The 23,410-nt window shown below is 48.4% G+C and overlaps 1 protein-coding gene across 2 annotated transcripts in view; it reads right to left on the reverse strand.

The window, feature by feature from the left end:
* Positions 1 to 23,410, reverse strand: part of ESRRB (estrogen related receptor beta) — a 305,163-nt gene that overhangs the window by 167,816 nt on the left and 113,937 nt on the right. For both annotated transcript variants that reach the window (XM_069638025.1, XM_069638024.1), the window contains exon 2: positions 20,319 to 20,728. In XM_069638025.1, coding sequence (XP_069494126.1) covers positions 20,319 to 20,728 — 410 coding nt within the window. The remainder of the gene's footprint in view (positions 1 to 20,318; positions 20,729 to 23,410) is intronic.

The raw sequence follows: 23,410 nt of genomic DNA on the forward strand, positions 1-23,410 counted from the left end.
TAAAGGACAGAAACTAGCACAAAACTTGCTGGAACGAAGGGACAGGCAAGGGAGCATTGAGACGCGCGGAAGCGCGGGGGTGTGTCTATTTTCAAGGAAAAATGTTCAAGAGTACAGAAAGACTAGACCACGCCATCTCTTGGTGTCGGCCATGTTGAAAGGCAGCGGAGTACTTGGTTATTGACTGAAGGACCAAGCGGACCAGAAGGGTCGATATCAGCGATTTATGACAGCATGCCTCCTCCTAAACCTCAGTCCACCCGGCTTGCCTGGATGAGTCCGATGAAATCGTTGCATGAGGCGGGTTGCATTCATGTTGGAGACTGGTTCCCATGTACATTGACTCGGTAGATAACCCTTCCATTCCACCAAATATTGGAGACAACCTCTTCTGTATCTGGAATCGTAGATCCTATAAACTTCGAATTCGATTTGGTTATCGCAATAAGTGGGGGAGGTTGAGGTATTGACTTGGTTGAGCGGTGGAAGGGTTTCAACAGTTATGTATGAAAAACAGGGTGGATCTTGTTCCAGGTGGCTGGTAATTGGAGTCGGAAGGCTACTGCATTGATGATTTCAATCACTGTCAAGGGTCCGTAGAAGTGTGGTGCTAGCTTGTTGGGTCTCAGATGCCTGGGTAGATCTCGAGATGAGAGCCAAACTTTATCTCCAACAACATAGGAAGGCCCCGGTTGCCTTTTGGTATCCACAAATCTTTTTATATCCATCCTGGCCTTTTCTAGGTGTTCCTTCACTTGCTTGTGAATGGAGACCAGCTATGCTATCCAGACGTCCACTGAAGGAGTTAACGTGGTATGTGGTAAGAGCGTGGGTAACACTGATGGATGGAACCCTTGGTTACACAAGAAAGGACTGGTCCTTGTCGTGGAATGGTCAGTATTGTACTTATGCCTATTCATTTCTTTTCCTGGATAACAAATGTCTTAGAGATCTCGTAGGAGCCTCTTTCCTTTCAACTGTCACCACCTAGTTTCTAGCCCCAATCCTCCTACACATTAGAATCGCACTCACATCCCTATCGCAACATGCACTCCTCCCACGCACAGAACCTCCTTCTAGTCTTAGCTTACGTCTTTATCGCCAGCATTATTGCTTACATACTGACCGCAATGCATCCCGAAAGCCACACAATAGCACTACGATACCCCTCCACACCTACTCCCCCCGAAATGCTGGTTAACCAGCTCAGGCAGCATAGACTCAGAACACGCACGCACCCTGCAGAATACATCACCACACCTATAAAGGTAACACACAGGAACTCACGCCTAGGATCTCAGAACTCACGCATCCTAGCTAAGGCATGCCACCTGCCCTTTGCTACGGCCCATAAGTGCCCAACTAGGGTACAGACCTCATCGCCCCCTAGACATCATGATAGTAAAAAAACTACCCCCACTACCGACGTCAGGCCATCGCAAACAAATAAACCCCAACATCTCAAATGTGCACTCCTAAATGTACGTTCACTAAACGCTCACGCTATAGAAGTAAATGACCTTATTCCATTGCAAGACCTAGATATCTTAGCCATAACTGAAACCTGGCTACATATAGCCTCTGGGCCAGCGATTAACTTAGCCATTCCACCAGGTTACACGATCCTGAGACAGGACAGACCTGCCAAATCGGGTGGTGGGGTCGCACTTATCTTTAAAGACACTATCCATCAGACAGTCTCCTACCACTGGGGAAGACATGTTCGACATCCTCTCAGTTAAACTAGCACTCTCCCCTAGAGATACAATCAACATTCATGTCATCTATAGGCCTCCAGGCCCAATCAACAATTTCACAGCCGCGATCAATCACCTCCTTGGAAATAACTTTAAAAAAACTACCAAAACCTTGCTCCTAGGAGATTGAAATCTAGGATTCAATGATAAACATGACAAAGGAGCAGCCATCCTTGCTAGAAATCTCACAGACCAAGGATTCACACAGATAGTGACAGCTCCAACACATAATAAAGGCTGTATCCTAGACTGGGTAGCAGAACACAAGTGTGGCTCCATCCCTAACGCCAACACAGCCCTCCCAGGGTCAGACCACAATTGCCTACAATTCTGCTTCCCCATCACCTCTTACTCCAAACCACCAACACCTGCACCAGCAAAGTTGGTCAGAAGTGCCAAAAAACTCACAGCAGACAATATACGCCCCTTTCTCAGCACTCCTTGCCTAGCACATCCTTTCTCAACTGACCCTAATACTCTAGCAGAAATCTTCAATGACACCCTTACCCACGCCATTAATATTTTTGCTCCTCTTGAAAACAAAAAAGAGAAAAAATCACTTCACTCCAACTCCTGGTTCTCAGATGACCTAGTAAATCTACGCCAAAGCAAGCGCCAAGCTCTTAAAGCATAGCAGGCCAATGCCTGTGATGTCACCAAAGCAAACTTTCTGAGTATCTCTAAGAGGTACAAAAGCGCTATATTCAAGGCTAAATCAGAAACTTTCAACAAGCGTATCTCAGAAGCTAACTCCCACTCAAAAGAGCTATTCACCATATTCAAAGAGCTCACCATACCTCCAATCTGCACTGACGAGATTGTCAAGGATGAAGCCTGGTGCAATAGCATCCAAACAGCTATGCTAAAGAAAATAGATTTACTTCAATCTAAAATAACAGAACACTTCAAGGCCCTTCCCCCCCCAGCAAGCCGTTCACGCCAGTGCCTCTGAAGACAAGCATTCCCCCAAGTTTCATTTCTCGCAAGTCACTGAATCTGAGGTTCTTCGCATCCTCAAACAGCTCAAAACGTCTCAATGCAAAGGCGATATATGCCCCCCCCAGCATCATCAAAGAGTGTGCAGCACCTCTTACGCCAATCATCACAGCATTTATTAACGCCTCATTCAAGACGGGCGAAGTCCTAAGCAGCCTCAAGGAGGCATGGGTGCGGCCGCTACTCAAGAAACCCTCCCTTGACCCAGCCCAACCGAACAATTACCGTCCCATTACAACGGTTCCATTTCTCCTTAAAATCCTAGACAAAGCTGCACACATGCAGATACAGTCTTACCTGGAAAAAAACTCTGTCCTAGGAAAAGGGCATTCGGGATTCCGCAAAGGTCATGGTACTGAAACGGCCTTACTTGATTTAAAAAAACAAATTACCCACATTTTGGACAAAGGTAAGCCAGCCCTCCTGCTCCTCCTTGACCTCTCTGCTGCATTTGATTTGGTCGATCATGCCATCCTCACTAACCACCTCACTCAGGCAGCACATTTCTCCGAACAGGCCACAAACTGGATCACATCCTTCCTCGAAGGAAGAGTGATGAAAGTGTTTTCCAACACTGCAAACGCAGAGCCCACCACCATTAAGCATGTGGTCCCACAGGGCTCATGCACAGCTCCCACCCTCTATAATCTCTTTACCAAACCTCTCTTTGATAAACTGGACGCACTTGGGATCATGTACACCAACTATGCGGACGATACCTAAGTGCTCCTCCCGCTCACAGGAATATACCATCAGGACGCTGCCACCCTACAAAACATATATACCACCATCCAAGCATGGATGGCCACGAATGGTCTATGTCTTACTGGTGATAAGACTGAAATTCTATCCTTGGTCAAAAATCCACACTCACTAACCACGAATCACTATACACCAATTTCTGCATTGACAACTGTATTATCCCAGTTCTACCCTCTGTCAAAACATTGGGAGTCAACATAGACGCCTACCTCTCCATGGACAAGCATGTCAAGGCTATCGTATCTGAGATCAAAGCATATCAATGCCATCAAACCATTCCTAACAAAAGATAACTGCCTCTCGATCGCCAGAGCTACCATTGGAGCTAAACTAGATTATTGTAATGCGTTGCTGGCCGGCACATCCAATGCCAATATGACCAAACTTCAAACTACCCAGAACAACACACTAAGAGCAACACTCAACATACCTTAAAGAGACCACATCTCTCAAGCCAGAAGGGCAGCACATTGGTTACCCGTCAGAGTGTATTACATTCAAAATTCTTACCACCGCCCATAAATGCATCAATCTGTCAGCCCCCACATATCTGTCTGACACTATAACAAGATCTCTGTCCACCGGACCCACTAGACAGTGTCACACCAACCAACTGAGGGTCCCGCGCATCATAAAAGCTAGAGCTGGAGGAATAAGCTTCCCCTTCATTGCCTCGAAGTTATGGAATGCTCTACCCAGCACACTCAGAGCAGAAACCTCACTTTCGGTTTTCTGAAAAAAACTCAAAACTACCCTGTTTAACTAACTCTTCTCCTTCTCCTCTCTCACTTCTCTATATCTGCAATTTCTACTATCGTAACTTAGCAATGACTTCCCTGTATGTTGTAATAAGTCATTTTCAAATTCTGTAACAAGCGCCACGATGCCCATTGGGATGCCTGTGCGCTTAATCAAATGTGAATAAATAAATAAATAAATGAGCAAACTCAGCCACAGGAATCAGGAGTGACCAATCGTCCTGTACCCTTGAGGCGAAACAGCGTAGATACTGCTCAAGGGTTTGGTTCACAATCTCAGTGATGCCATTCGTTTGCAGGTGATAACCCAATGACAGGGCACGTTGAATACCCAACTGCTGGCAGAGATGCTTCCAGACCTGGAAATGTATATTGGCCCGTGGTCTGAGATGATCTTAGAGGGCAGCCCGTGCAACCGAAATATGTTTGTAACAAAGATCCCAGCCATTTCAGGTGCTGAAGGTAGTTTGGTTAGAGGAGTAGAGTGGGCCATGTGAGAAAAGAGGTCTATAGTGACCATTATGGTGGTAAATCCTTTGGAAGGAGGAAGGTCCACAATGAAGTCAATGGCAATGACCTCCCAGGGTTGAGAAGACAAATCAGGTTGATGAAGCAGACCCGCTGGCTTCCTATTGTCAGTATTTTTCTGATTGCAAACTAAACAGGCTTGGATATAGGCGCATATGTCAGAGCGCATTTTGGGCCACCAAAGGTTCCTTCTAATGGTTTGGTAGGTGGCCTTAATTCCACGATGCCTGGAATGAAAGGTGTCTTGGCAGAGACTCATGACCTTATTCTGAGTCTTCTGGGTAGGGACCACCAAACTCTCGTCCTTAAACAGATATCCATCCTTGGTAGAAAGAGCCCAAAGGTTGTCCATGGTGTATTCCCTCCAGATGTCCAAAGTCGCAGTCTCTTCTCGTATTGTTTCTAAGAATGAATTGGCCTGAGCCATGAACACCTTGTCGGGAAATATCTTGGGAAAAGTTAGTGTTTCTTCTTTCATGTAATCCAGTCTTCTGGAGAGAGCATCAGCTATTACATTTGATGAACCTGGAACGGCTTGAATGCTGAACTAATTTGGGAAAAAGAATAGGCACATCATGCTTGATGACTGTTTCGACATTCCATAGAATGTAGGACCTGGAGGTTCTGGTGATCGGTCCTTACTACAACTGGATAACTTGTGCCTAAAAGAAGATGACGCCAACCTGTGAAGGCTTGTCTGATGGCGAGTAATTCCTTCTCCAGGACCGAGTAATGAGTTTCACTCAGGTGTAGTGTTCGTGACAGATAGGCAATGGGGTGTTCCTGTCCGTCTCCAGCTTCTTGTTTGAAGACCGCCCCGATTGCATATTCTGAAGCATTGGTTTCTGCCAGGAAGGGTTTGGTAGTGTCTGGTTGAGCCAGGATGGGTTTACTAGTAAACTGATGTTTTAGTTTCTGAAAAGCGGCTTCCTGGATTGCTGTCCATTGAAAGGGGGTATCCTTCTTTAGCAAATGCACAATGGGCTGTACAATAGCTGAGAACGTTGGGATGGATTTCCTGTAAAAATTAGCGAGTCCTAGGAATGGCTGCACTTGTTTCACTGAGGTCGGAGCTGGCCAAGAGAGGATTGCTTCGACCTTGGTTGGATCCATGGCAACCCCTTGAGGGCTTAGTACGAATCCTAAGTATTTGACTGTGGAAACGTGAAAGATACACTTCTCAGGTTTGGCCAGCAGATGGTGTCCGCATAGCCGTTGTAAGATCAAAGAGACGTTTTTCCGATGCAGGGCCGGGTCTTGTGAGTAAATCAATATGTCATCTAGGTAGACGATAATGAATAGAAACAGCATATCAGAAGAAACTCGGTCCATAAAGCGTTGGAATACAGCAGGAGCGTTTGCTAGTCCAACTGGCAATACTAGATATTCATAGTGGCCAAAGGGGGTCAGAAAGGCCGTCTTTCATTCATCGCCTTCCTTGATGCGAATTAGGTGGTAAGCTCATCTCACATCCAGCTTGTTGAAGATCACTGCTCCATGTAACGCCTCCAGGATGTCCGAAACGAGTGGCAAGGGATATCTATCTTTTAAGGTGCACTTGTTCAGGCCCCGATAGTCCAGGCATGGACGGAGTTCCCTTGTGTCCTTTTTAGGTACGAAAAAGAGAGAAGCACCAGCGGGTGATTTGGATGGACGAATTGTTCTATTGGATAGGTTGGTGTCTAGATACTCACGTAGAGCAGCTTTCTCAGGCTCAGACAGAATGAACATCCTTCCGAAGGGAATGACTGCATTCTCTTCTGTGTCAATAGCACAATCTTCAGGGTGATGCAGAGGGAGTGACTGAACAATGGCAGAAGATAACACATCTGAAAATTGATGGTACTCCTCTGGCACCTGTGTGATGGTAGAAACAGTGATGGACGATGAGGCTTATCACCAGTATACTGTTTGGGTTTCCCGGATAGACAATGAGTGAGACAAAACTCGGAACCCAAGAAAAAGGAACCTGCGGCCCAGTTAATATATGGATTATGCTTTTGTAACCATGGCATACCAAGCACTATGGGGTAGTGAGCTGCCTTGATTATGTCAAAACGCAACAACTCTTGATGGTTGTGATTAGAGAGGATGAGCTTGGATGTTTGTTGAGTTATGGGTCCAGACGATAAGGGTCTTCCGTCGATTCCTTCCACAGCCTGGAAGACCTCTTTGGCTTCTCGAGGGATATGATGTTTCTGGGCCCATTCGTCATCTAGGAAAAAGCCCATGGCCCCACAATCCAGCAAGGGCAGGGTGGAAGATATTTCCTTGTTGGGTGTCGCAAGGTTCACTTGAAGTAGTACTACAGTGTTTTTCAAAGAACAGTCTAGTGTAAGTGAAACATCGGAGCATGGTTCTTTTTCCCGAAACTGGGCTTCGTTCAGGATCGGAGCTGGCATTTCCCGAGCGTCGTGGATGGGCTATCGGCAATTACGCACTAAATGCTTGTCTGAAGCACAATACATGCAGAGACCGCTATTGATGCATCGGGTTCTTTCCTGGGAAGTGATGGGGCCTCTCAAGGAGCCAAGCTGCATGGGTTCTGGCTCAGTCAGGCCTTGGTTTGGTGTTTCTTTTTCTCTGGAGCTGATATATTCAGGTGGAGATTTGGGTGACAGATTCCGTGTTTTCTTTTTCTCTGCCATTCTCTCTTGTATCCTGAAATCGATCTAGGGACAAGTCTAAGAGGGCCTGGAAGGATGCAGGACGGGCTACCCTAGCCAATTCATCCTTGACTTCTTCGCCTGATCTGCGTCTAAAAAGGGTAAAACAGGGTTCTGGGGTCCGATTTGCATCTTTGGCTAATTGTTTGAAACGGGTGAAATATGTTAGCATATCCTGGTTTCCCTGCTGGAATTCCAGCAGCTTTTCCTGGGCTGAGTACGCCTGTTCAGGACGATCAAACATGGCCTTGAGGGCAGAAACAAATTCATCGTAGTTGTCAAGTACCTGATCCCCAGCGGACACTAAAGTGGTAGCCCAGGCTAGCGCATTGCCGGATAGATGAGAGATCAAAGGAGAAATGCACCAGGCATGAGTCCAGGAAGGGGCGTAAGGTCTTTGGGTTACCATCATATTTATCCACAATGCCTCCCACCGATGCACTTTCTTGATATGCTGAATCCCTGTATAAAACAAGTTGTTTAAAGGCCGCATTTTCAGCCTCGAGGTTCTGTACCTCTGTAGTAAGTTCCTGCATACCCCTCATTAGGTCTTGAATGGCTGCCTCCATAGTGGAAATGGTAGTAGTTGGGTGGCGTCTCAAACTGTCAGAATCCGAGTCCTCGGATTCGTCACTCATCTGTTTGTTTCTCGAAGGTCTCTTCTTGAGGTTCGCGGTTTTCTTCTTTCTGGACGAGCGAGCCTTAAGGTCTGGAATCCTCTGAATCCAGTATGCTGGGCTACGGCGAGCGCTCTGATTTCTGACTCCCGGCAGCAGCAGCTCCGGGACTAGGAAAACGTTCAAAGTTCCTGGGAAGATCCGGGACGGAACCAGGAATGGATGAAAGGGTAAGGAGGCTCCGTACACGGAGACCGCGGAGGAGAGAGGAAGGGAGAGCAGGAAGGAATTGGGGATCGGATACCAGGGTTCACTAGGTAAAGGACAGAAACTAGCACAAAACTTTCAAGGAACAAAGGGACAGGCAAGGGAGCGTTGAGATGCGTGGAAGCGCAGGGTGTGTCTATTTTCAAGGATACGTGTTCAAGAGTACCGAAAGATTAGACCGCACCATCTCCTGGTGTCGGCCATGTTGAAAGGGAGCGGAGTACTTGGTTATTAACTGAAGGACCAAGCGGACCAGAAGGGTCGATATTGGCGATTCATGACACCACCAATGAAAGGACACAAAACAATCTGAACTATCTGAAGGACAGAGAGAACAATCTGAACTGTAACCACCCCATGGAAGGACACACAAAACAATCTGATCTATCACCACTCATGGAAGGACACACAGAACAATCTGAACTATCACCACCCATGGAAGGACACACAAAACAATCTGATCTATCGCCACCCATGGAAGGACACACAGAACAATCTAAACTATCACCACCAAAGGAAGGACATACAGAGCAATCTGAACTATCACCACCCATGGACGGACACACAAAACAATCTGATATATCACCACACATGAAAGGACACACAGAACAATCTGAACTATCACCACCCATGGAAGGACACACAAAACAATCTGAGCTATCACCACCCATGGAAGGACACACAAAACAATCTGATCTATCGCCACCCATGAAAGGACACACAGACAATCTGAACTATCACCACCCATGGAAGGACACACAGAACAATCTGACCTATCTCCACCCATGGAAGGACACACAGTCATATCTGAACTATCTCCACCCATGGAAGGACAGAGAGAACAATCTGAACTATCACCACCCATGGAAGGACTCACAGAACAATCTGAAATATCACCACCCACGGAAAGACAACCAGAACAATCTGAACTATCACCACCCATGGAAGGACACAGAACAATCTGAACTATCACCACCCATGGAAGGACACACAAAACAATCTGATCTATCACCACACATGGAAGGACACACAGAGCAATCTGAACTATCACCACCCATGGAAGGACACACAAAACAATCTGATCTATCGCCACCCATGGAAGGACACACATAACAATCTGAACTATCACCACCCATGGAAGGACACACAAAACAATCTGAACTATCACCACCCAAGGAAGGACACACAGAGCAATCTGAACTATCACCACCCATGGAAGGACACACAAAACAATCTGATCTATCGCCACCCATGGAAGGACACACAGAACAATCTGAACTATCACCATCCATGGAAGGACACACAAAACAATCTGATCTATCGCCACCCATGGAAGGACACACAGAACAATCTGAACTATCACCACGCATGGAAGGACACACAAAACAATCTGATCTATCGCCACTCATGGAAGGACACACAGAGCAATCTGAACTATCACCACCCATGGAAGGACACACAAAACAATCTGATCTATCACCACCCATAGAAGGACACACAAAACAATCTGAACTATCACCACCCATGGAAAGACACACAGAACAATCTGAATTATCTCCACCCATGGAAGGACAGAGAGAACAATCTGAACTATCACCACCCATGGAAGGACTCACAGAACAATCTGACTATCACCACCCACGGAAAGACAACCAGAACAATCTGAACTATCACCACCCATGGAAGGACATAGAACAATCTGAACTATCACCACCTATGGAAGGACACAGAACAATCTGAACTATCACCACCCATGGGAGTACACACTGAACCATTTGAACTATCACCACCTATGGAAGGACACACGGAACCATTTGAACTATCACCACCTATGGAAGGACACACAGACCAATCTCAAATTTAACCACACATGTAAGGACACACAGAACGATTTCAACTATCACCACCTATGGAAGGACACACAGACCAATCTGAAATATCACCATGCATGGAATGACACACAGAACAATCTGAACTATCACCGCCTATGGAAGGACACACAGAACAATCTGAACTATCACCACTCATGGAAGGACACATGGAACAATCTGAATCGTCACTAACCATGGAAGGACACACAGAACAATCTGAACTACCACTGCCCATTGAAGAACACACAGAACAATCTGAACTATCACCACCCTGCATTGACCCACAGAACGCACCCCTTCTGGACTTCCTGGTCCTTATTGCGGCGGGGCTTCCATTCATTGTTTCTCCCAAAATGGCCCTATCACGTGACACGCCTCGCACCAGCCTTCACGGCGGATGTAGTACGTCCCATAAATATGCCATGCCCCCGCGGCCCTGCGCATCTCAACACTATCAACAGGTAGTGACTAGACGTGTATTTCGCAGCTTGGCAAACCATTCTGTTATCCAAGTTCCTGGACCCTTATTCCCACTCCTTCCACCCTCTCCTTTCCACCCTGTTCCTGGAATCCACGTATCCTTGCGACCGCTTCTTCCTTCCTGGACGTCCTGAACACGTGAGTATCCTGGAACGCTGAACGCACGCTGGAGTCGGAAGAGACTCGTGCTGGCCTGTACAAAACCTGATCCGCCCGCAAGAAGAATCTTCTCGTGGATCCCTGCAAGAAGCGATCTCTGGTGAGACGGGGGAGATTCATGACAGTTTGAGATGCTGAACGACCGATATTGAAACCGATATGGAAAAGGCCATCCAGGATCTCATGCGTGGAATGCAAGAGCTAACAACCGAGCTGCAAAACTTAAAAGCGGAGAATGCCGCATTAAAGCAACTTGTTTTGTCTCGCGATTCCACTACAAAAGAGAGTGTGTTACTGGGTGGTGTCGTAGACAAGTATGATGGGTCTGCAAAATCCCTTCGTGGATTCCTGGACTCCTGTTTGGTGCATTTTACCTTTAAGCCCTATTATTTTTCAACTTCCAGGGCAAAGGTGGGCTTTATAATCTCGCACCTCGCAGGAAATGCATTAACTTGGGCTACTCCCTTTGTCAATTCTGGAGATGTCCTCCTAGATGATTATGACGGATTCATATAGGCTCTCAAAACCATGTTCGACCTCCCAGAACAGGTTTATAGTGCCCAGGAACGCCTACTTGACTTTCGGCAAGAATCCCAGGACATGCTAACGTATGTCACAAGATTCAAACAATTGGCCAAGGAAGCAGATTGTTCCTCAGAAGCAAGTTTCACTCTCTTCCGTAGGGGCCTAAACGAGGATATAAAAGATGAATTAGCCTGAGTGGCTCGTCCTAGCTCATTCCAGGCTCTTCTGGATTTAGCCATGCAAATAGACTTACGTATCCAGGAAAGAAAGACAGAGAGAAAAAAGACCAAGATGCCCTTCCAGAAAAGTTCTCTTGAGACTTCAGTAAAAACCGATCCTGTTCCAACCCCTGACACTGACCCGGAACCTATGCAAATGGGAGCCTTCCGTGGACCCATTTCCCCACAAGAAAGGATGAGAAGGATCCACACAGGCTTGTGCATGTATTGTGCATCAGATAAACACCTGGTTAGAGAATGTCCTCTAGCCCCTCCACGGTGTTCGGGAAACGCCAGCTCCCAATCCTAGATGGAGCGAGGTGTCGGGAGAGAGATGTTTGCTCCACATCTATTCCATCCTTGAACTCTCCTGGACAGAACAACCTAGTGGTTCTACAAGCCTTCTTATCATCATCAAAGAAGGAGACCTACCCTATCCTGGCCTTGGTGGATTGTGGGGCTATGGGAGTATTCATTGATCAGGATTGGGTCTTTAAGCACCACATTCCATATGAGGCCCGGGGTGTAATGCAACCTGTGGAGGTAATTGATAGAAGACCCCTCAGTTCAGGACCCATATCCTTGCAGACCAAGGAAATACAACTTTCAATAAACCATCACCAGGAATTGATCAAGTTTGATATTATCAAATCAGCCCACTACCCCATGGTACTAGGCATGCCCTGGTTGCAGAAACACAATCCATACATCAATTGGACAGCAGGATCCTTGTTTCTTGGTTCAGAATATTGTCTGTCTCATTGTTTATCCCCGGATCCCTCCTCGATATCGTCTGAAAGTAATCCAGCAGATCAACAAGAGGCACTCATGGTTTCCAATATCATTCAGGTCCCAAAGGCCTATCAAAGTTATGCTGATGTATTTTCAACTGCCATAGTTCAGGCTCTACCCCCTCACAGACCTGAAGACTGTGCCATAGTCACAGAGCCTTCAGCAGTAATTCCCTTTGGGAGGATGTTTATCCTCTCCGAACCTGAAAAAAAGGCCCTCCGAGAATACTTGGATACCAACCTTGAAAATGGCACCATAAAACCATTGAAATCTCCAGCTGGAGCCTCACTGTTCTTTGTTCCCAAGAAGGGCAATAAGGAACTTAGACCTTGCCTCGATTATCGTGGATTAAATCAATGCATCCTTAAGGACCACTACCCCTTACCCTTGATCTCGGATATCCTGGAAGCGGTGAGAGGTGCTGTAATCTTCACGAAACTGGATCTCAGGGGTGCCTATGATCTGATTCCTATCAAGGAAGGAGACGAATGGAAAACAGCCTTTACAACACCTTTTGGACACTTCGAATATCTGGTCATGCCATTTGGACTTGCTAATGCCCCTGCAGTCTTTCAACGATTCATGGATAGGGTGTTCTCTGACATGATGTTTCTCTTTGTCATCGTCTACCTGGACAATATCTTGATTTAATCCAAGGACCTTTTAAAGCATGAAGAGCATGTAAAGGCAGTCTTACAATGACTATGTGAACACAGACTCCTAGCCAAACCTGAGAAATGCCTGTTTCACGTTACTTTTGTTCATTATCTTGGATTTCTCCTTAGTCCAGAAGGAATTGGTATGGATCATTCGAAGGTAAAGGCCATACTATCTTGGCCGGCTCCCACTTCCGTGAAACAAGTTTAATCCTTGCTGGGGCTTGCCAATTTCTATCGAAAGTTCATACCCACCTTTTCTGAGATTGTTCAACTGATCATCGCTGTCTTGAAGAAAGACACTCCCTTTCTCTGGTCTGCACCTCAAGACAAGGCATTCCAACACCTAAAGACAGAATTTACTCAAGCCCCCATCCTAGCCCAACCCGACATTAATCGGCCATTCCTAGTGGAGACGGATGCCTCTAACTATGCCATAGGAGCAGTCTTGCAGGAAGAATTTGAGGACAAGTTGGAACACCCCATTGCTTACCTTTCACGAACCCTGGCTCCCAGTGAGACACATTATTATGTCTTGGAAAAGGAACTGTTAGCCATCCGGCAAGCCTTCACAGAATGGCGACATCTACTCCTGGGAGCTAGACATCCAGTCCAGGTTCGCACGGACCATTGAAACCTTAAAGTTCTACAATCCTTGGAGTGTAGGAACAGTCGTCAGGCCCGTTGGGCCTTCTTCTTTGCCCAGTACCAGTTCCAAATCAGTCATGTTCCTGTATCACAAAACATAATTGCTGACGCCTTATCTCGACGTCCTGATTATGAAACTATTGAAGATCGGGCCTATCCCAAGATGTTTCCCCACACGATTTTTGTAGCTCAAGCAGTCAGTCTTTTGGAAGAAGTCCGGATGGAAACCCAATCCTCTGAGCTCTGGAAGGATATTTCAAGGAAGAATCCATGGAATCTGAGAAACAAGGACGGATATTTGTTCAAAGATAATGCTCTAGTCATTCCCACACAGAAACTACAACAAAGGATAATAAACCTCTGCCACGATACCCTCCACTCCGGACATCGTGGCATCACCAACACTCTCCGTCTTATACAAAGACAATTTTGGTGGCCTAGAATGAAGACTGACGTACAACTATACATCCGAGCCTGCTCTATCTGAGGTCAAAACAAACACGATAACAAGAGACTGGCGGGTCTCCTACTGCAAGCTACACTATCGACAAAGCCATGGGAATTCATCGCTACAGACTTCATTGTGGAATTACCACCTTCCAGGGGATACACGACTATCATGGTCACCATTGACTTGTTCACTCATATGGCTCATTTTACAACCCTGTACAAACTACCATCCTCATCAGAACTCGCTGGAATCTTCCTGGAACACATTTTCTGCCTTCATGGACTTCCTTCCAAGATCATATCAGACCGAGGACCTCAATACGTCTCACAATTCTGGAAACATCTCAGTCGCATTCTAGGAATCCAACGTGCTCTTTCATCTGGTTATCACCCACAAACTAACAGAGCTACGGAACATGTAAATCAGACCCTAGAACAATACCTTTGTTGTTTCGCCACCAAGGTATGATATGATATGGCATTTGTAACACACCTATACACAGGATGATTGGTCGCTACTTATACCTGTGGCTGAATTCGCCTACAATTCCGATCACTCAGCAGTCAAGACCAGCCCCTTCTCCTGCAGTCAAGGATTCCACCCGTCAGTTTTACCTTCTGTTCTTCCACATCCTACACCAGTACCTACCGTCGACTCCTGGATCGAAACTCTCATCAACATACACAAGGAAGCCAAAGAACATTTAGAAAAGGCCCAAACACACACTAAGCGTTATGCGGATTCCAAGAGAAGACCAGGGCCTTCTTATTCAGTCGGTGATCAAGTCTGGTTGTCCTCGAAACTACTACCACGATATTTATGACCAAACAAATTGGCCGCCCGGTACTATGGGCCATTTTCCATAAAAGAAGTCATCAACCCAGGCTTATTCCGGCTCAAGCTACCAGACTCCTGGAAGAAAATTCACCCAGATTTTCACACCTCTTTATTGAAACCCTACATCTGATCCTCCCAGAAATCCTGCAGACCCAGTCCCTTGGTTGTGGATGACCAACTGGTATATGAAGTATCCAGAATATGCGATTCCAGGTATAAACGGGGTCAACTTCAATACCTGGTTGAGTGGAAAGGATATCCTCCTAGTGAAAGAACCTGGGAACCATTTTCTAACCTGAACACCCCTCGATTGCTCCAAAGATATCATCTCATACACCCGGGCAAACCTGGTGGAACAGGTTTTCGGAGGAGGCATGCTGTCATGACCCACAGAACGCGTCCCTTCTGGACTTCCTGGTCCTTATCGCAGCGGGGCTTGCATTCATTGTTTCTCCCAACATGGCTGTATCACGTGACACGCCTTGCACCAACCTTCACGGTGGACGTAGTACGTCCCATAAATATGCCACGCCCCCGTGGCCCCACGTGTCTCAACGCTATCAACAGGTAGTGACTAGACGTGTACTTCGCAGCTTGGCGAACCATTCTGTTACCCAAGTTCCTGGACCCTTATTCCCACTCCTTCCACCCGCTCCTTTCCACCCTGTTCCTGGAATCCACGTATCCTTGCAACCGCTTCTTCCTTCCTGGACGTCCTGAACACGCGAGTATCCTGGAACGCTGAATGCACGCTGGAGTCGGAAGAGACTCGTGCCGGCGTGTACAAAACCCAATCCGCCCGCAAGAAGAATCTTCCCGCGGATCCCTGCAAGAAGCGATCTCAGGTGAGACGGGGGGAGATTCACGACACACCCATGGAAGGACACATGAAACAATCTGAACTATCCCCACCCATGAAAGGAGACACAAAAGAATCTGATCTTTCGCCACCCATGTAAGAACACACAGAACAATCTGAAATATCACCAGGGAAATCGGCGGACAAGGAGCAAAATTCCTACAAAAGAAAATAACAATCTACAAGCCAACGAGACCTCTCAGGTCAACCAACGAAATCCGCCTGGAACTATAACCATACATCAAGAAAAAACTTGGAGGAACCGCCTTCTACCACTTAGCTGCAAAAACCTGGAACAACATCCCAAAAGAAATAGGAAACACAGAAGATCACCTAAAATTCAGAAAATTACTAAACACCTGGCTCTTCAATACCAGAGACTAAAACCAAAACAACAGTAAGATAAAATGACTAAACGGGAAATGACATTGACAAGCTCCCAGAACCGACTGAGAGGCACCCACGGCACCTGGACGGGTGACACCGGACAGAGTGGTTCACATGCGAGACCCATGGAGAAGGAGGCAACAACCCCAGCCAACCCTTACCAACATCCCCACCTGCCCGTTTAGCTGCTACTAGGTACCACTGGGTTATGGAACTGTAGAGAGACCACCAATCACCACACCAACTGAGGTGTGGACACTGGCAGGTGCACTAGCCATGTAAGTGAGAGTGAGGAACATACAGGGTTGTTGACGGAGCGGGTGGAGGAGGCAGCGAGATGTTCAAGGGACCTCGAATACAAAACGGGCACGGACCATCCAGAGGCACAGGGTGCCCAAGCACCCCATCGGGTGAGATTACGCAAGCCCAACTCCTCAACTCAGGATAGCGATACCAACTAACCAATACCACTAACAATTTCCTCCTCTGCATACACCTCTCAATCTCCAAACCAAACACAACCACAAACCTCCAGCACAGCAAACCGCACAAACTTCACTACACTGCAACAACAAAACAATAAACGCACATAGACTCGCACATCAGTACATGACGACTACCGGCCGCAAACACCCCAGGCCCAGCCGACGGACCTACCGGGCTGAGGCCGCCAACAGCACATCACTGCACTCTTGCACTTTTCCAATCTCCTCCCACTAACTCACCTTCCCTCCCTCTTTCAGAGCCGCCAGAGCACCAGGGTACCACTCCGGTGGTGATAGTGCGCGGCACAAATGTCCTTTAACATTAACATTAACCACCCATGGAAGAACACACAGAACAATCTGAACTATCTGCACCCATGGGAGGACAAACAGAACAATCTGATCTATGACCACCCATGGAAGAACACACAGAACAATCTGAACTATCTGCATCCATGGGAGGACAAACAGAACAATCTGAACTATCGCCACCCATGGAAGGACACACAGAAAATTCTGAAATATCACCACCCATGGAAGGACACACAGAACAATCGGAAATATCACCACCCATGGAAGGACACACCATGGGGTGTCAATCTGCAGCTCACGCCTGGCACCCAGTGAGGATGAAACGTGTCTTGCGTTGTTCGGGCTGACCAGCTGCCATTGGTGGCAGGACCACGACTGATTTACACACGGCCGGTGCCCTGCTGCAACAGCGCTGCCAGTGTTCACGATTAATTCCAAGCACTACCCCCATCGCTTCTTGTGGCGCTCGTGCTACTGTGTGTACCGCAATGACCGGGACAGTTCTGCTGTGTCATATTATATCACATGGCTTAACTTTTAAGGCTATTTGAGTTTCACATTTTGCGTGGAGCGCCTCGCGTGTGCACCAGGCTTCGGGCAGTGCCCGGCTTCAATGCCACACACATGCTTTCTCTCAGGATGCGGTGCTAGGCGCCCGAGGGACAGACCGGGAGAGAGGGCGAATGGGACAGGCTTGAGACGTGCCCTTCAGTCTGCACTGGGAGCGGCTGGCGGTCTCGCGCGTGCCCAGCGGTCTCGGACTGGCCTCTCGCCTCAATCAGTCCTTATGTTCCCCGGGGCTGGCTGCCAGCGGCTCCCCCACCCGGAGGAGGCCGGGCCGTGCAATCTTGCTAAGTGCAGCGCGCACAGATGATGCGATTAAGCCATTGTCATTCAAGCATCCCCCTCGCACTGGGAGTCGGGGCACGTCCTGGGACTGGGTCACTGAGCGAGGGTGGGGGCTGCAGGGGGGATACGCTCCATTGACTGTGGCACGGACAGTCGGTGGCCAAAAGCAGCCCTTCTCAAATGGAGGCAACTACTGAACTATGAAAATCACCATCCCTCCACTAGTGCCGCCCTCCTCCCTCCCCCACCTGAACTCAAACACGATATCATCAAGGAAGGTCATCTAGGTTTCCCCCCTGTATCCCCCAAGGACGTCCTTTCACCAAAATGCCAGGGGTAGCGGAAGTGACACCGCACGCCCCATGACCTCTGATGACATCACAGGAAGTGATGCCATTTGACCCCCACCCCGAAGTGACATCATGAGCAGCGATGGAACAAGACCTTTCACCACTTGACCAAACAGGAAGTGTCATCACATAGCATTGTTCCTATGTACACTACAAAAAATGGGGTTTCATAGCACTGTGATGTGATCTACATTTCATACAAGTATGGAGAACCCTATCCATCGTTTCATATCAGCGTGTGTGGGCCCATATTACCAAATGACTGTGAATGCAAGCAGACGTCACTAAAATGCATTAAAGCCAAACATGTCACCAAGGTGTCTAATCATTAATCAGATCCCCTGCATCTCTGTCGTCCAGTTTCAGTGGGTTTATATTGTCTTTCCCCCCACTTTCCTCAGGGCCCAACATACAATAGTACTCCTTATGCCCAGAGTCACTTGCGGGCTTCAGGGAGCTGAACATGAGTACCATTAAGTTGAGTAATAACAGCACCTGCTTTTAGTGCCCAGAGACAACTCAACAAAGAGATGTTTCAGGCATCCCCAACCCCCCCAGGTCACTGGGCATTAGCATGTAGTACGAGAAAGAGAGCAACGAGACATTGTGGGTGTTCAGCCCAGAAGGTGACAAGGTCATGGCAGGCTGGCACCTCTGAAAGTCCTCTAGGGCTGGGGCAGAATCACTCTCGACATTACATTTCACCTTTTCTGCCCCATCCCCGCTGGTCACTCTAGAATCTATGCATCACACATTGGTGGGTGGTGGTTGCGTATGCGGGGGGGGGGGGAGCACAGGGGCAAGCGAACAATAGAGGCTGTGCGATTTAGGAGAGGGCAAGGGTGACGAAACAGAGATGGTTTGAATCGGGATACCCCCCTAAAAATGTCTGTAAACTCAGTTTCTGCTCGGAGGTCCATGCAAGCAGGCAGTGGTTGGAGGTTAGTTTGGGAGAACATCCAAGTGGGGAAATAATGGGGGTGGGGTTTTGAAGCAGGAGGGTGAGTCGGCTAGCCTCACTAAACAGGACTCGGAGGGTGGGGAGATTTCTTGTAAACTAGTACTCAGTCAGGCAGTGGCTTGGTTGGGTTGGGTGGGCGTGTAATGATGAGTGGAGGAGCAGGGGGTACCCATCCCCCCATCTGGCAACAAAGGCATTGGGGAAGCCATTTCATGGTGGACATTTCCTGAAAAAAAAGCAGGAGGTATGGGGGGGGAGGGGGCCTGCAAACAACATCCCTCCAGATGTTCTAGACTACAGCTCCCATGATCCCATACCATTTACCACGCTTGCTAGGGCTGAGGGAACTGTAGTTCAACACATCTGGAGAGCCAAAGGTTAGATCTCCTACGGGGAAACTACACGGGTAATGCTCACGAGGCATCAGCTGGACGCACTGCTGCTGTGCCATGGAATGCATAGATGGCTCAGTAATGCCCCTTCTGCACATTGCGCAACCTCAATCTGCAACCCTTCTGCACATTGTGCAACCCCATGTGCAAAAGGAGTGAGAATGCCGGCATCAGAGGTGTTCACATTCTCACCACCCCGGTCGCTCCCCAGCATCTTTTTTTTTGTTCATGAGGCAGAATGTTTTGTCATGCAATTGTCAAGATATTTTTTTTAGAAGGTATTTCAACCCATAGTTACATACTGTTTACTACTTGGGTTATTTCAATTGCACTGCTTAACATAAATGCCTCAGTGCTCATCAGGAGTATGGCCGGTAAAAACAGGTGGAAAAACCATGGTGGAAAAACCATGCAATCCTAGAAATACCGGCGGTTTTACCATTACCACCAAACCTACAAAGAGTCCAGAGTTGTACTTCATGACTTTTCCTGCAATGAAAAGCGAGAAACAATGCAAATGCAGTGAGGATATCATACACACAGGAAAGGGAAGGGTTAATGGGCTGCAACCGCTAGCCGAGCCCCCTATGCCTGTGAGATAGAGTCTGATAGCGGGGTCGACTGGAGATCAGCAGAGCGGCCCGCCCAGATACACAGTTCAGCAAACGGATACATTATCCCCCAAAAACCCCAAGACACCTAAGTAATATGAACGTCACTCACGCTGCACTCTACCTTGGATCGTTCTCTTGAAGAAGGCCTTGCACGCCTCACACGAGGCCACACCATAGTGGTAGCCAGAGGCAATGTCCCCGCACACCAGGCACAGCCGCTTGGGAATGGCGTTGAGCATATACTCGCACTTGGTGGGAGAGTCCTCCATGATGGCGCTGGTGCAGTCCTCGTAGCGCTTCCGGCATGAGCCGGCGCTTAGTCCTGTGCCATTGTACATAGGCGGGGAGTCCAGGCCGTTGGGGTGGCCGCCGAGGGCTAAGCTGTAGCCCACGCTGGTGTCGGAGGAGCTGCTGGGGCTGTGGTGGCTGACTGTGTCGATGATGGAAGATGGGCTGGAGGGTTCCGTCTTGATGAAGGATCCGCAGCTGGATGTCAGGTGCCGGTCATCGTTGGACATCCTGTTGAGCAGCCTATGGAAGGAACAAAGAAGATATAAGCTCATCAAAGTCAGAACATGCTACAGAGTGAGGCTCAAGGTATGCATCACACAGGAGAAGGGTGAACATCTGGCTCAGGCCTGGATCTCACCAGCACCAGGGTCAGAATTTGGCTCAGGCCTGGATCGCACCAGGGTCAGGGTCAGAATGTGGCTCAGGCAGGGATCTCACCAGGACCAGGGTCAGAATGTGGCTCATGCATGGATCTCACCAGGACTGGGGTCAGAATGTGGCTCAGGCATGGATCTCACCAGCACCAGGGTCAGAATGAGTCTCAGGCCTATATCTCACCAGGACCAGAGTCAGAATGTGGCTCAGGTGTGGATCTCACGAGGACTGGGGTCAGAATGTGGCTCAGGCATTGATCTCACCAGGACTGGGGTCAGAATGTGGCTCTGGCCTGTATCTCACCAGGACCAGGGTCAGAAGGTGGCTCAGGTGTGGATCTCACGAGGACTGGGGTCAGAATGTGGCTCAGGCATGGATCTCACCAGGACTGGGGTCCGAATGTGGCTCCGGCCTGTATCTCACCAGGACCAGGGTCAGAATGTGGCTCAGGCATGGATCTCACCAGGGTCAGAATGTGGAAAAGGCATGGATCTCACCAGGGTCAGAATGAGGCTCAGGCATGGATCTCACAAGGACTGGTGTCAGAATGTGGCTCAGGTGTGGATCTCACAAGGACTGGTGTCAGAATGTGGCTCAGGCATGGATCTCACCAGCACCAGGGTCAGAAGGAGTCCCAGGCCTATATCTCACCAGGACCAGGGTCAGAATGTGGCTTATGTGTGGATCTCACGAAGACTGGGGTCAGAATGTGGCTCAGGCATGGATCTCACCAGGGTCAGAATGTGGCTCAGGTCTGGATCTCACCAGGCCAGGGTTAGAATGTGGCTCAGGCATGGATCTCACCAGCACCAGGGTCAGAATGAGGCTCAGGTGTGGATCTCACAAGGACTGGGGTCAGAATGGGGCTCAGGCATGGATCTCACCAGGGTCCGAATGTGGCTCAGGTGTGGATCTCACGAGGACTGGGGTCTGAATGTGGCCCAGGCATGGATCTCACCAGGACTGGTGTCAGAATGTGGCTCCGGCCTGTATCTCACCAGGACCAGGGTCAGAATTTGGCGCAGGTATGGATCTCACCAGGGTAAGAATGTGCAAAAGGCATGGATCTCACCAGGACTAGGGTCAGATTGTGGCTCAGGCCTGGATCTCACCAGGACCAGGGTCAGAATGTGGCTCAGGCATGGATCTCACCAGGACTGGGGTCAGAGTGTGGCTCAGGCATGGGTCTCACCAGGACCAGAGTCAGAATGTGGCTCAGGCATGGATCTCACCAGGCCAGGGTCAGAATGTGGCTCAGGCACGGATCTCACCAGGATCAAGGTCAGAATGTGGCTCAAGCATTAGTCTCACCAGGACCAGGGTCAGAGTGTGGCTCAGGCATGGGTCTCACCAGGACCAGAGTCAGAATGTTGCTCAGGCATGGATCTCACCAGGCCAGGGTCAGAATGTGGCTCAGGCACGGATCTCACCAGGACCAGGGTCAGAATGTGGCTCAGGCATGGATCTCACCAGGGTCAGAATGTGGCTCAGGTATGGATCTCACAGGGTCAGAATGTGGCTCAGACATGAATCCCAACATGACAAGAGTGCAAACCTGTCCCAGGAATGGAACGTACCATGAGTAAGGGAAAAACGTGTCTCAGGCCTGGATCCCACCAGGAGGTTTAGTTTGCACTGTGGTTTAGAAGGGTGAAGAGCACGTTTGGCATGACCAGGAATGGACGAACAGGTATATCTGAATGCAACCTGGAGAGGGCTACGAAGGAAACCCTGAATGTTACCAGGAAAAAGGTTACAAGGGAATTCTTTGTCCAGAAGTAAAAAGGCTATAAATAGATGCTGATCCCACTACAAGATTAAACAAGAATGTTTATAAGGAAGACTCTCCAGGTGAATGGCGACAAGGAGGCGCAAATCCAGACCAGTGGAAGGATGAGAAGGAACCACTGGATACTACCAAGGGAAATGAACGAATGAAGCCCTGAAACCTTCTCCACTGAGGGTGTAGAGAAACCTCTGGACTTTATTACCAAGGGAAATGAGCGAATGAATCCCTGAAACCTTCTCCACTGACGGTCTAGTGGAACTTCTGGATACTACCAAGTGAAATGAACGAATGAAGCCCTAAAACCTTCTCCACTGAGGCTGTAGAGAAACCTCTGGACCTTATTACCAAGGGAAATGAGCGAATGAAGGCATGAAACCATCTCCACTGAGGGTGTGGAGGAACCTCTGGATATTACCAAGGGAAATGAGCGAATCAAGCCCTGAACACTTTCTCCACTGAGGGTGTAGAGGAACCTCTGGATATTACCAAGGGAAATGAGGGAATCAAGCCCTGAAGCCTTCTCCACTGAGGGTGTAGAGGAACCTCTGGATATTACCAAGGGAAATGAGTGAATCAAGCCCTGAATCCTTCTCCACTGAGGGTGTAGAGGAACCTCTGGATATTACCAAGGGAAATGAGCGAATCAAGCCCTGAACACTTTCTCCACTGAGGGTGTAGAGGAACCTCTGGATATTACCAAGGGAAATGAGCGAATCAAGCCCTGAACACTTTCTCCACTGAGGGTGTAGAGGAACCTA

Source organism: Ambystoma mexicanum, chromosome 14, assembly GCF_040938575.1.
Source record: "Ambystoma mexicanum isolate Mex_15411 chromosome 14, UKY_AmexF1_1, whole genome shotgun sequence".
Lineage (NCBI taxonomy): Eukaryota > Metazoa > Chordata > Amphibia > Caudata > Ambystomatidae > Ambystoma > Ambystoma mexicanum.